Here is a 13,386-nt window from a genome sequence, read left to right as displayed (position 1 = left end):
CCCTGGTAGATGACCAGTTAAATTACAATTCCTCTTTTTATTAGCTTGTGCAGCCTTTGTCCCTAATTATCCCCAAATATCTTTAGGAAGTAAAGGAAAAAATTAGGAGAAAGTGGTAGTGAGCAAGATGTAGCAGGCATTTGAAATTTGGAAACCTTTCCAAGGCGTTAAGCAAGTGTCCCATAGAGGGGCATGGTAAAGTAGAAGCAAAGCAAGGCTCTGCCGGCAGAAAATGGGTCTCTGTTTAATGAATTAACACAAAGTCTGGGGAATTTGTTCCCTGAGGCTAAGCAGGGACCTGTCTCCTTATTCCTTAATCTCTGCCTGCACAGGCTTGATTCTGCTTCTTGATCTTGTGGAATGCATCTTTAGTGTAGCTACAGGCTGTGGGGAGAGTCTCCACCTTTGAAACCGGTGCAGTCCTCAAATAATACTGGAAGTTGAATTTTTGTCAGTGCTTGCAGCCCTTCATATTAGGAGTCCTGCTGTCTGCTGCAGAAATTGTGGGGAAATGTCGTAGTTATAACTTTGGTTGTCTTGAAATCTCTTTAAAGGTTTGCTTGGGAAATCTTTTCCTGTCTCTATTCCCCTGTCCTGGTGTAAGCGTGGTGTAGCCTGGTTAGACAACGAGTTCGTACTGCAGCATGGCTTGCAAGCAGGCAGCCTGCTTATGCTCTGCTAGGAAACAGCAGCTTGTGGCTTGGAAGGTCACGATAAATCCCCTGTAGTTCTGGTGGTATGTTAATGTTTAAATGGGAGTAGTTCAGTAGCTGGAACTGCCTGCTCCCAGCATTCTTCGGTCGCTCAGTAAATGATAGTAGGTTCCCTCAGTAACAGCAAACCCTTGGTAAGAGTAAAGCTCTAACCTGCCCGTGACCCTGCAGAGCAAAGGAGTGCTTGTATCTGGCAAAGCTCACAGAAGTCTGGACGACTTTAATTCTGTTTTAACAACAGATAAGCTGTGAAGTGCTGTTCTGCTCTGAGAATAGGTAAAGGCTTCAGCTCCGATGCCACTTGCAGCTGCAATGAGTATTTACCCTTACAGCTCCTGCCAATGAAGGTAAAACAATAACAGTGTGTGTAAATATTGCAAACATCTGCACAAATGATTTCCTTTGTAAAGCTATTACACGCAATTAACTTTTTTCAGCAACAGGTTTTAGTCCTTTCCTCGGTGGTTCCATTAAGTAAATTGCATTCAACTTATGCAAAGGGATAGCAAAGTCCTCTTGTCAGTGTTGCAGATCTTGACTGATGGCTCCTAAATGCTCTGATCAGGACAGCTAATTGCACTGTGCAAAATGAGACTGCAGATCTGTTTTCTGATACTCCCGAACTTCATCAAAGTGGAAGTCATTTCCTGGAAAAGGTTAAGCTATGGCAGGGGAAGCCTGGAGATTTGTTTACTTAGCCTCTAGGCTGCAGTGAGATGTTACGGTGTATTACTCTGATCTTTCAAGATCTCCATTAACAGCTTAGATTGCTATGCTCTGTGTTTTTTCTAGGGCACAGGAAACCTTCATGCAATGGGATCAATGCAGAAGATTTTATAACTTCCTCATGGCAGATAACATGAAGAAGATCATCCTTTCCCACAGGTAAACTTGCATTGGTGCAAGTCAATTGCTCTATTGTATTTATCTTCTCTTCTCAGTCAGACTTTAAATTCAGACTCCTGAAAGATTACACACAAATCCTCTGCTCGCTGTCTTTTAAGTGAAGCAAGAAAAAGAAGGGGAGCCCATGCCAATCGCGTATACTGTAAAATATACAAATAAGCTCTGGTGATCCTGTTAGAAGAAAGCAGGCTTTGTTGTGTTTTTTGTTTGTTTTTTTTTTTTTGCCTTCTGAGGAGACTTGTTTAATGAATAAACAAGATGAGCACAGGAAAACATTGTAATTAAACTTCAAAGTGGAGTATTGTGCATCTGTTTCACTTCTAGCTAAAGAATCCTCTATTCCAGGAGCCTCTTGTTCTGCCACCTACTGGAGGTAGGATTAATCTTCAAGATCTGCTGCAAGGGGCTGCTGCTTATCAGATAAGCAAACAGTTGTTCTGTAGATCCAGCTTCTAGTTTTTTTCTCCAAAGAGCACGTAGCCAGCAGAATACTTAGTGCTGCTCTTCCTAGAGTGCTACTGTCCTTGCAGTATCCCTGCGCTACTGTCGTGATCTGTGGCTCTCAGATACGAAAGGAATGTGTTGGTTAAACAGGTGACATGCTCTGTGGTGTTTCCTAGACCAAAATTATCTGGGTGCTTCTAGGGCAATGAATATGTAAGTACCTCATCAGTGGATGCTAATTAAGGCCCATTCCAGTAAGGAGCATGTGCCACTTGCAAGCTTTTGGTTCATACCTAACAGTCCTGTGTGGTATGAAAAACAGGCAGGAGGAGGTAGGACAACTGATGTGTAGGATGATCCACGTAATTCACTGCAGACTGACAAATATTTGGACAACTTGGCCAAATTATACATGTCAGGGTATATAAGCCCCCATGAAATGGTGCTTAGATTCATAAGCCAGATAAAGGCAGTGCTGGCTTGAAGGAGATTCAGTTAAGTAATCTTTTTTTCCACAATCGTTTGTGCTCTAGGGCAGCTCCCCCAAGTCAAGCCTGGTCTCCCTCCTGCTCTGCCTGCAGCTGCTTCTAAAAGGGAATAAAAATCCTTTCCAGCTTGCAGCCTTTGTTCTATTTGTTAAGGGAGCGGTTTGTTCTGGTGAAGAAACACATCCTCTCCTGAGGGTAATAACTAATTATGACAAGTGTCCATAGTAAATAGCTTTCTGCTAAGGTAATGCCCCCAAGTAATTTCTGCTGGATGAGCTAACCTAATATCTGTGCTGGGGAGACTTCAGGACCAGATGGTGACGGGGCTGCTGTGCCCAGGACTGCTAGTGCTCTCCCCGAGCCACCCACGGGTTTGATCTGAAGCCAGAGGACCCTCCCTCCAACATGAAGCCTCTGTTCTAAATCCCCCTAGTGCTGTCTGTTCTGGGAAGGTTCTTTATAGAGGCCCCTTTTGCAGTTTGTCAGTATAACAAGGGAGCGTTTTTCTCTGAAGTGGCTGTTAGTTTCTGTTACACCTCGTTCAGAAGCGAGGTAGATGAAAAAGCTGTGCATGATCCCAAGAGAGCCTCGTGTACGTAGCCCCACTTCTATTCTTACCTTGTCAGATCTGGTAAACTCACTTGTCCTTGAGCAGGTCGTGGCTTTGCTGCACTTGTTATGGTGTTCGGATATTTATCTTGTTACTCCTCTTTCAGGCAAGTTCTTTTTGGAGATAACATGAAGAAGCCACAAAGCCTTTCAGATGCTGATCTGAGCAAACTCTATACGGCAACATCCCTTATGCAGATTGATGATAATGTTATGAGGTATGAAGGGGGACTCTACGTTGGTCTCTGGAAGTGCTTTCTGTTTTAAGTGTTACTCTTGCAGGTCTCTCTCTGTGCCTGTGGGAATCTGCTGAAATGCAGCGCTGACAACCCCAAATCCTTCCTTGTCTTTACATTGAATAAAACCACAAAAAAAAAGTTTATTTTTGATAATCACAGCTTCTGTAAAGTCATCCAGGAGGCATTTATCTATAACATCTGAACCTGCAGCCCAGAATAAACAAGGAAGAGGCAAGCTCTTGCCAAGAGGTCCACAAAAAATAACGCAGAATGTGAAAAGCATCTCGGAACTGCACATGAGTGTTTTTAGTCCTGCTTGAATTTTGAAACAAACCCTTCCCCCCGAGAATAATGCCTTCTTTGTGAACATTAGAACTGGCTGAGATAACACGAACTTTTTAACTTGTCATACTTGCACCTAAATTAAGCTCTCTGCATTATTAGGCAGCAGGCTGTTACTGCCGGTGTCCTTGAAAACAACTTAGTACTTTGTTCAGTGGCTGTGATCTTGCCATGGCATGTTCTATATCAGGCATTGACACCTTTACAAAATGCTGAAGCTGTACACTGCCAGCTATACAGCTAAAAGGTTTTTGGAGGAGTAGGAATATTGCTGTTTGCTGTCTTTCTAAGAGTGATTCCTAGGGGAAATATACTTGTCCTTCATCCCTGAGGCCTGTCTACTTTGGGCCTACAGCTGCATCACTGCCTCCTACCCCAGGAAAGAAAAAAAGCACTTGAGTATAGGCTCACTGCATCCTTGGTTTGAGATGAAGGGCTAAGGATACTGCAAAAAAAAATGGAACCACAGTGGATTCTGGGCGGTTTGTAGGCAGGCCCTTTTGTCCAGTATGTTTGAGGTTTGTAAGCTGTGATGGTTTTATGTTTGTAAAGGCTTTCAGGTGGTGAATAAGTTTATAAGTTTATAAGTTACTCACACAGGAGAAAGCAAATTAAGTTTAAAGAAGATGCCTTGAAGGCTGCTAGACTTCCACTTGAATGTTTAACTTGGTGTGTGTAGAAGAAACACAAATCCTGCTATCAGTGTTTGAGTAAGCACAAAGCATAAAGGCATGTGCTGCCAAAGGTGGTTTTTGCAGAAAAAGGCTTTGTCCTTAAAAATACAGGTCTGGGCATGTATGTCCTTATTTGCAAATGGGAGTCAGGTGGATGCTAGAAACATGATGGCAATGACACTATCCATTTCAGGAAGTTCCATGGGTACAGTTCCCTGAAGGAGTACTACGAAGAAGAAAGCTGCCTGCACTACTTGCACAGGGTAAGCTCTTGCAGTTGACTGCTCTTGTACCATCTTCTTCCTACTGGAGATAAAATGCTCCGTGCTTTCTGGTTTTGATACCTAGACACAGCTGTCTTGGCTTGGATTTTTAGAAGTAATCAGTATTTTGGAGTGGGATTTCAGTTCTTACTACTCCTAATGCTGGTTCTAAATGCTCTTGGCTCTCTAGAGATCATAGCTCTGGGTAGTAGCATCCAGATGATCCAGCTAAAGCCAGGAGTTCAGCTGAACCTCTTTGAGTGTAGGTGCATAAGGTGGAAAATGGGTGGTGGCATACAGCCTTCCAGGCAGGAAGGACTAGATACTCTGCAGGAGGCTCAGCACACTATCTTGGAAGACAGATGCTTGATGCTTAGCAGGCCAAAGTAATGCAGAAGTAAGACTGGAAAATTAATTCCTTCTTGATTTGCTGAACCGGAGGATGGAGGCACTCCAAGGGAGTTTCCTGGACTTTAACCAAGGTGTTTATAACAGCTAGCACTGGCTGCCTGATGTGCAAAGCAATGTAGAGTAAAAAAGGGTGTAGCTGTTTGAATTCTGAGAATGGGGAAGATCTGTGACTTAATCTGTTTGCTCTGTTACACCCGTATCGCTTTTCATACAACTGAATTGAATAAAAAAAATAAAGTGCTGCAGAGTACTCCGTTGGTAAAAAGCCACCAGTCTGAATTTTTGACTGTTTTGCTGATGGTTCTCCAGGTAAAGGACAACTGAAATAAGATGTCTGAATTGAGCCAAGCTAAGAAACTTTAGAACAGTTGATAGAAACTCAAATACCAACCCCTAACTGTTGTTTTTTTCTCTGTTTCTTGGTGCAGATCTATGTTCCTCTTCTGCTGGTTAATGCTGCTGATGACCCTCTTGTCCATGAGAGCCTTCTATCAATTCCAAGAGCTCTTTCAGGTATGTTGAAGTAGTCTGCTCCAGCAGTGCATATTTGTTTACCTGCAGCTTCCTTATCTCATCGCGATCCATGATTACAAAGCAGCTTGACTTGCCTTATTACGTCCACAGTCCTGTGGGAGGTGTACTAAGCCTCTTTAAAACACCAGTTGCTAGAACTAACGAGGCTCTTTGTGAGGAGGAAGAACTCGAGTCCTCCTTTCAGGCATCTTCTGCTGTTTAGGCTGCTGTTGATAGCCAGTAGTTTACACTTGGGTTACTTTCTTGAATGGGAAAAAAAGCTTCCTTGTGTCTTTGTTCCTCATTGGGATGTAGTAGAAAGGTGGGTTATTGCAGTGGCAGTCTTGAACAAGTATAGATGAAGGGCCCCCCTCCCTGATGAATGGAGCCCATGCTTTGCTGTGTTACTTGATAATGAAATAAGGTGTGTCCTTTGAAAGGAGTTCTGTCAGCTCTCTGTCTTCAGCCAAGAAAAAGTCCAATACCCTGTAGAAGCTCAGAAGAATGAGCTGGTTGCTGTTCCTCTGCACAAATGGTGCACAGGAAGGAAAGCTGGATTCATTCTTCTCTTTGAAAGCTACAGGCGGAGAATTCAACTACAGCTGCTTCCAGACAGAACCAAGCACAGGGATTTTCTCACTGCACATAGATCAAAGTGGATAATATAATGCAAGAGCTTTGGTGCAGCTCAGCATGATGCTAACAGTCCCAATACCAGTGTACGTGAGTTAAAGGTAGAAGGATGTGACCTGTGTTGCCATAAGGGCCCAGCCAGCAGCATTTCTTGGGCAGCCTGGTTCCTGTGGACCATCTTACTTTGTGAAATTGTTAGGTTATGTGCTTTTGACTTCATATTAGCTGTGGCCTTTGTCAGCACATTTCTGCTTCCATCACAGATTGCTCCTTTTGGTTCAGACCCTATGCCAAGGATCGAGTTGATTATTGCAATTTAAGGTGGTTTAGCTCTCGGCTCCAAATCGCTGACCTGCTGGAACTGTGTGCTTCCTTCTGTTTTACAGAGAAACGGGAGAACGTCATGCACGTGCTGCCCCTTCACGGAGGCCATCTGGGCTTTTTTGAGGGGTCTGTACTATTCCCAGAACCTCTGACCTGGATGGATAAGCTCGTGGTGCAGTACGCCAATGCCATCTGCCAGTGGGAGAAGACAAAGTCTCATTGCTCAGACACAGAGCAGGCAGTTTCTGGCCAGGAGTAATTGACCCAAAGACTCTGGATCACTTCAGTATATCTCCCCCTTTGGGAACTCTTTGTTCCCTCACCTGCTGCTTCAGGTTTCCATTCTCCTTGATATCCTATGGCTGGGGTTTGATCACAATGTTTCCTTCTGAAGTGGAGTTAAAACAGAGGTTGATATCTGGTCAGAGGATCTTTGCTTATATAGTCACTTGGGTTTGTAATTTACTGCTCTGCTTGAAGAATTAGATTCCGACTGTGACTTGTTACAGGGTAATTGAGCTAAAGACAGTTTGCTTTGATGTAACAGAAGTTTCAGATGCCAAAAGCCTTTCACCTGGTGGTCAAAAACTTGATCTGAAGCATTTGTTGAGGTGTAGATGACAAGGTAACCGACTTTTTCAGTCCCTGTGCTGGAAAAACCCTGTACCAAGCCACAGGCCAGTGAGTGGTTCAGTTCATGAGCCACTAAATAGTGGCTTGGGAAAACAGATGCTTGACTGTCGGTGGAGTTCTAATCTTACACCATCTTAAGGGAGTGTTTCACTTCCTGGGAGTGCAGTTACACAAGTGAATCACTTTAAAAATGCTTAACTTTTCCATGCTTCAGATGTCTGTGGGTTGGGGTATCTTTACGCTGGGACTCCAGGTAGAGAAAAGCTGCGGGCTGGTAATACCAGTTAATGTTTCTCTGTAACCACATTCTCACACCAAGACCAGACCAGTCACCTTGTCGTATTTGCCTCTTTTTAAATGTAGTCATGTTTTTAGTACTGGATCTCTTGTTTGACCCAGAGCTTTTTAAAATTGGCTCTGGCTTCCGAATGGAAACCAGCGATGAAGAATCTGCAGGATCTTTTTGTGAGCTCAGTATGTTTTAAGAATATTTCATAGTTATGTACTCTGTTAGGGATTAAATTGTAGGGTGGGGGGGAATGTATCTAGATTTACTCCCCTTATGTCAGGGTAGATTATACCAAAATTCTCGTCCTTAATTTTCAAAGCATTGAATGGTTTTCAGACACATGACTTGCCTTACAGTTGGTGGGATCTTGATGGGTCTAGCCCTGTGCAACTAAAATACCTTTGACTAACTACTTCTGTATCTGTGCAAATGCTGCAGGATTTTACTGGCTCCAGTAAGACATTGGGCTCCTCGCGTGAATTCCTTTCTGCATGCCCAGACACCCTCTTCTAGTTGTAATGTGCAAAGTGAAGTGCAAAAGCTCCTTGCAGGAGTGATGCCTCAAGTGGCTGTTAGGGCAGAGGTGGTTATTACGGGCTCTGCTCTATCCCCTGGTAGGAAAGTTGCCCCATGACAATCTGGAGACTGAATTTTTGTGGTCACAATCTTTTTTTCCCTATTTGTTCTGTCAACATTGTAGTCTCGTTAATCCACCCTTGAGACTTCTTTGTCCCAGTGTCAGTGAAGCTCTTCTCCCGTCACACTTCCCGCATCCAACGAGCACTTTATTGCTTTAGCCTCGGTTTGTGTGCCAGGCACTTCAGTTTGTAGTTGAAAGGTGAAACAAGCTGCAAGACTTCAGCGTGGCAATGCAGGGGAACAAGCCTTCTGGACTGCCCTGTCCCGGAACTTCATTCAGTAGGTTGCAGAGGTAGCTTTTTATTTTAATAAAGCAATAATTAACTATTGTAGCAAAGGTGCATTATCATATCAGGAAATTCCTTTCAGTTTGCCTTAGGCCAGACACCGCGGCCTGCTAGAATGAACTGTGGGTACCTGCGCGTTGTCCTTGTTACTGAGCCCAGGTTTCCTTTTGTTCCTCAAAGAAAAAGGTGTGATCAAGTAAAGCTGCAGCAGTACTTGGCCGTGCTCATGGCTGTTTCTTAAGAACTATTTTAGGGCATCAGTTAGCAAGGATATTCTTAGCTGATGGATATTTGTCTTTGTGTTGTTCTCTCACTCATCCTGCATCTGTATATCATTCAAACCTGTCATGCAAGATGCTCAGAATTTTGCTTAAATAGCTGCTCATGCAATTTTTACTGGATGTGCTGTAAATGTATTCTCACTTATCAAGATTGGAGTGTAAACAACATTTGTATGCATCAACTAGCCACAGTATGAATTTAGGTGTGTAGGGTATGTGTTGGTTTTTTTGTTTTTGTTTTTTTTTATCTCCAGGGGGTCACAACTTTAGATGTCTCAGTTTTCCTGGCATATACGTCTGCAGCTTCACAGGTCACAGCTTTCTGCCTTGAGGAAGCAAAGCTGATCCTCCCATGGCAGGAGATGCCCTTTTTAAAATGCTTCATGTCCTGCTTCAGTCCAGCTTTACTGTGCTGTGAGTATCAACTCCAAAGAGATTTAGAGGAACAGGAGCTTCCCGTGGTAGTGACCCCACTGTTGAGGTGAGGAGCCCATTATATGACCCAACATGTCACTATGAAGGAAGGACAGGTGTGCATCAAGCCTCCTTGGAGATCAAAATTCTTTCTCAGATTTCCTCAAAGTTCCTCAAAAGCAGGGCTCCTTGCCCAGCTCCCCACATGCCTGCAATTCTGCCTTCCTTCCCAGGACCCCAGGCTTGCAGAAAGAGTTCAGCTGTCAGCTGCCCCCGACAGGGAAGTTGGACGTGAGAGCGCTATGGCTGGCTGCTGTCTGAAAGTAGATGTTGAGAGGCAAAGCTGGTGTTTGCTTGCTTCGGAATTGGGATTAGGGGGCAAACTGCTTTTAGGCCAAGGCATGCCAGAGTAAAGCTCCACTTTCAGAGGAACTGGGTGGGTTTTTATTGAAGAACTTTTCCTCCTTCCTTTTTTAAGAACTGTTCTTGACAGACCGGGTTTTGAAACGTTTCCTGTTCCTGAGGTACGAGGAAGTTGCCCTCTCAAGTGTACCTTTATTTCAAACTGACTTCGCTGTACTTACAGTAGATGGCCAATCAGTGATGTCTTAAAGCAGATATTTCCTAAAAAATGAGGTGAGCAGCTGGGCAATTATCAAAGCGGCAAGAACTTTGTCTAATCAAGTAGGGATTTTGCTCAAACTGAGTTTTTTTTCAAGGAGTACTACATCTTGCTGCCCTGTAACTCATAAGCCTTCATATTTCAGAAGTGCCAATGCTGTGGACTTTCTGAAACTCTCAACTAGAGAAGTAATAGGGGTCTGTCCTGCTCCTTTGACCTGTTCTTGCACTTGCACCTACTGCTTAAACCGCTTGTGGCTTGACAACTAATTCTAGCCTGTTTGGGGAGGAAGAACTTTGTCATAGCTTGGTTGTGCAAGGGTTCCAGAACCTGGGAGTCACCTTACTAACTTCTGTTGCAGACAGAAGCAGTAAAAATCTCTTCTCCCAATCCCACCCAACTTGCTCCTTTCAAAGCAACTCATGTTGTCAAACCTGCTGCAGCAATTTAGAGATCTCAAGGAAGCAGGAGAGAAGGAAGTGAAGCTGCAGTGCGTGTTATCTAGAGACCTTCAAAAAAAGGAATCCTGTATTAAATCTTGCTGCTGACAAGAGATTGGCAGCTGATACCTAGTGCCAGTACCACAGGCAGGAAGGGACTTTGTCCAATCCTTCCCTGAAATGCATTTCTCTCCCAAAATAAGGCAATGCTAGTTCTGTGATGTCTGCAGATGGTCTTCACTTGCCAGTGAACCCCACCTTAAATGCAACATGAATTTTTAGATCTTAGAGGTGAAGCAGTCTTCTCATCTCTTGCGAAGACACACGAGCTTGTAGAAGGACACACTTCAAGCCCAGAGCAGTACAGCCTGGTAGCGCAGTTCAAGACTACAGCATGATGAATCTGTCGTGAGCTCTGTTTAGTTTCAAACTGGGATTAGAAAAGGCATCAGCAGAGCTCTTCATTTATTCTCATGTACTATACACCCCTCTTCCTCATCGCTGTATGTAAAAGTAACACTCAAACATAAACCCCAAGGACCATCTCAATCAGATAGCAAGTTGCAGAACGTATTTTTGTGGTGGTTAGGCTGGTCCAACCATCTTTGTCAGTGTCTGGAGACACCTGGAACTTGGAGGGGAGCAGCTGGGACTTGCTCTTATGGACCACAAGGAACTTGCAGCTTCCATGACACCAGATCTGCCAGCATGTTTAATGATCCCGTGGTTGGGTTCTAAATTGAAGGTGTTTTCAAATGAGTCAACAGCTGCACTGTAAAGACAGACACTTGAACCTCCCTGCGGTCTTTTCCTGACCATTTTTCTTCAGTTCCTGTTCTGTGAAGGTACAGGTTACAAAGACAGGGCATTAAGCAAAGATGTTGAGAACTGTTGTCTCCAGCACTGAATTTAGCCAAGCTGTGTGTCATCTGTCCTGGGTCTGTCACAAGTTCCTAGACCTCAGCCCTTTGACACGTGGTGCCTTGCCCTTTTTCTCCTCCTCCCTTGACATCAGCATATCTAGAGACTTCAGCAGCAGCTCTGTCAGAGCTTTTGGGCTTTGCTTTTTAGTAAAGGATTCCTCACACAGCAAGCGGTGAGACCCCTCTGGCGATGTACACTGTACAGTCGTGTGCTGACATAAAGGACCTTTGTGGGCAGCCTACAACTCGATGGTCTATTTTAAGGCTTAAAATAGCAATGTGTATAAGCAGTGGATCATTTCTCAGCTCTGTTCCTCGAGTTCCTTGAATTTGCCTCTAGCCATAGGGATTGAGTCAGACGGAGGGTTTGCTTAGTATGTGACTCGTTACCTTGTGATCCCCAAGTTCTTGTGTCTGTTGACTCTTCAGCAACATAACTGGAGGTGAATTGTGTGTAAGGGGCTACATCGCAAACAAAAGAGCAGAGTGGTAACTTCAAGAATTAATTGCTGAACGGTTCAGTCACCTGGTTTGCTTCCAAGGACTTTTTTTTAGAAATATTATGCCTCTCTGGAGGTTATTGAAATTCTTCACAGCCTTTTCAGGAAGACCAGGAAAGGCCCTAGTCCTGTGCTGCGTGTGCAAGTCATTTGTTGTGAAGAGCATCGTGTCAAGTCATGCTCCACGTGTCCTGAGCCCTCTGGCAGCTCTGTCAGCTGGGTAGATCCCAGAGCCACGGTGATTCAAAGCAGGGTCTCCTTCGGGGCTTCTAGTTCTAGGCAAAAAGCAAACAGCTCTTCTTGGCGTGAGGGCTTCCTGAGCTGTCTACCAGCTTAGAATGCCTGCAGAGGGGGGTGCCTGCCCCCCTTTCATTGCTAGCCTCTTACAGCAGCCTGGACTCTCCTCAGCTGGTAGGGAAGCTCAGGCACAGTGCCATCAGTCAGTCAAAGCGGCTGCCAGCTTTCCACACTGCAGTGGAAAGGTTTCTGGGATTACCCTGAACTATTGCATTTCAAACATCTGTATTTGTGTTTTTCTGGTTAATCAATGGACACAAACACCGCAATCCAGGGCAGCATTTACCAGGTTGGATCTGCTGGTATTGAAGAACCTTTTCCAGGTCTGTCTGATAAGGCTCTAAAAGCCCCAGCCCTGCATCCCCTGTGGATGAGGACCATGTTTTGCCATCTCACCCCTTGGCCTTGCCTAACGCAGGTGACTTGAATACCATCAAGGAGCCTGATGCCACGAGGTGGCCCAGCACAAGGCCTTTTAGCTTTTGTCTGAGTGACGAGCGTGCATCGCGTGCCTGCAGTCATGTGAGAGCTTTGATTAGATGCAGATTTTCCTTGTGGGATCTCTTACAGCTCTTCTGGGATGCTGACCCTTCTGTGGCTCCTGCCAGCTGGGATGTCTTTAAAAATAATAACAATAAAAAGTGTATTTCATGTAACCAAACACTACTGCTTAGCCCATGTCAGCAGCTTTCCAAAGGACCGTGTTTTCTCATTCCTGACAACTTGTCCCTGTTTCCCCGTGACTCGAAATCATTTCTGAGAAAGCGATAACCCCCTTGCAGGAGGGGCCCTTTCTCTGGAGGTGCCAAGCTGAAGAGGTGTGGGGAGCCCTCAGGAAGGCAGACCCATGCCCTTCTCACGTTGCTGCTGCAGCTGAGTTAGAGCAGGCTGAGAATCGGATGTTCTTGGTGAGCAGCGTGGTTCATTACAGATAAATTTCCAAATTGGCAAAATTATCCTCTGGAACAATCTCTAAATGCTGCCCTGAAAAAGCTTGTGTACAGAGATAGCCTCCCTGCTGCCACGTTCTGAGTCAGATTCTCTGAAGCTGACAGCTGCAGGGGAGATGATTTGCAACTAGCAATGCAATTTTTCTATATCTGCTGATGTTTACCTTTAAAATTATATATATAAATATATATTAAAGTGTCTTTGATTTTTTTCTTTAATTTTTGTTCTTCTGTGTGGTGTAAGATGGAAGTCATTGCACAACAAAATGTAACTTTGTTATCTTTGATTCAGTGGGATTTCTTTATTTAAAAATAAAGGACTTATGGAAGTCAGTGCTCCGTGGAGTGGCTGTGTCCCGTGTTACTGGGTGGGGGGGTCCTGCTGTCAATCCTGACACACGGAGCAGCAGCGAGGAAAGGATGGGCTGACAGGGGAACGCATTGGGCCAACAAGGTCATCCTCACCAGAACACAGACGGGTGTCTGAACACCTTCCCTCAGTCACAGGATTTGGATTAGCTCAAGGAGGAACTGGAGGAGTTCTTCAGTCCC

At 44.5% G+C, this 13,386-nt stretch overlaps 1 protein-coding gene across 5 annotated transcripts in view; it reads left to right on the top strand.

Annotated features, from left to right (window-relative positions):
* ABHD2 (abhydrolase domain containing 2, acylglycerol lipase) overlaps nucleotides 1-13,167 on the top strand; it is a 38,038-nt gene extending 24,871 nt beyond the window's left edge. For all 5 annotated transcript variants that reach the window (XM_027465645.3, XM_027465646.3, XM_072043443.1 and 2 more), the window contains 5 exons: nucleotides 1,506-1,598; nucleotides 3,268-3,378; nucleotides 4,609-4,678; nucleotides 5,518-5,602; nucleotides 6,622-13,167. In XM_027465645.3, the coding sequence (XP_027321446.3) occupies nucleotides 1,506-1,598; nucleotides 3,268-3,378; nucleotides 4,609-4,678; nucleotides 5,518-5,602; nucleotides 6,622-6,818 (556 nt within the window). In that variant the 3' untranslated portion in view covers nucleotides 6,819-13,167. The remainder of the gene's footprint in view (nucleotides 1-1,505; nucleotides 1,599-3,267; nucleotides 3,379-4,608; nucleotides 4,679-5,517; nucleotides 5,603-6,621) is intronic.
* The last annotated feature ends 219 nt before the right edge of the window (nucleotides 13,168-13,386 follow it).

The sequence above is a fragment of the Anas platyrhynchos genome, chromosome 11 (assembly GCF_047663525.1).
Source record: "Anas platyrhynchos isolate ZD024472 breed Pekin duck chromosome 11, IASCAAS_PekinDuck_T2T, whole genome shotgun sequence".
NCBI lineage: Eukaryota > Metazoa > Chordata > Aves > Anseriformes > Anatidae > Anas > Anas platyrhynchos.
The sequence above is the reverse complement of the archived record's forward strand: the minus strand, read 5'-3'. Positions and strand labels throughout refer to the sequence as shown.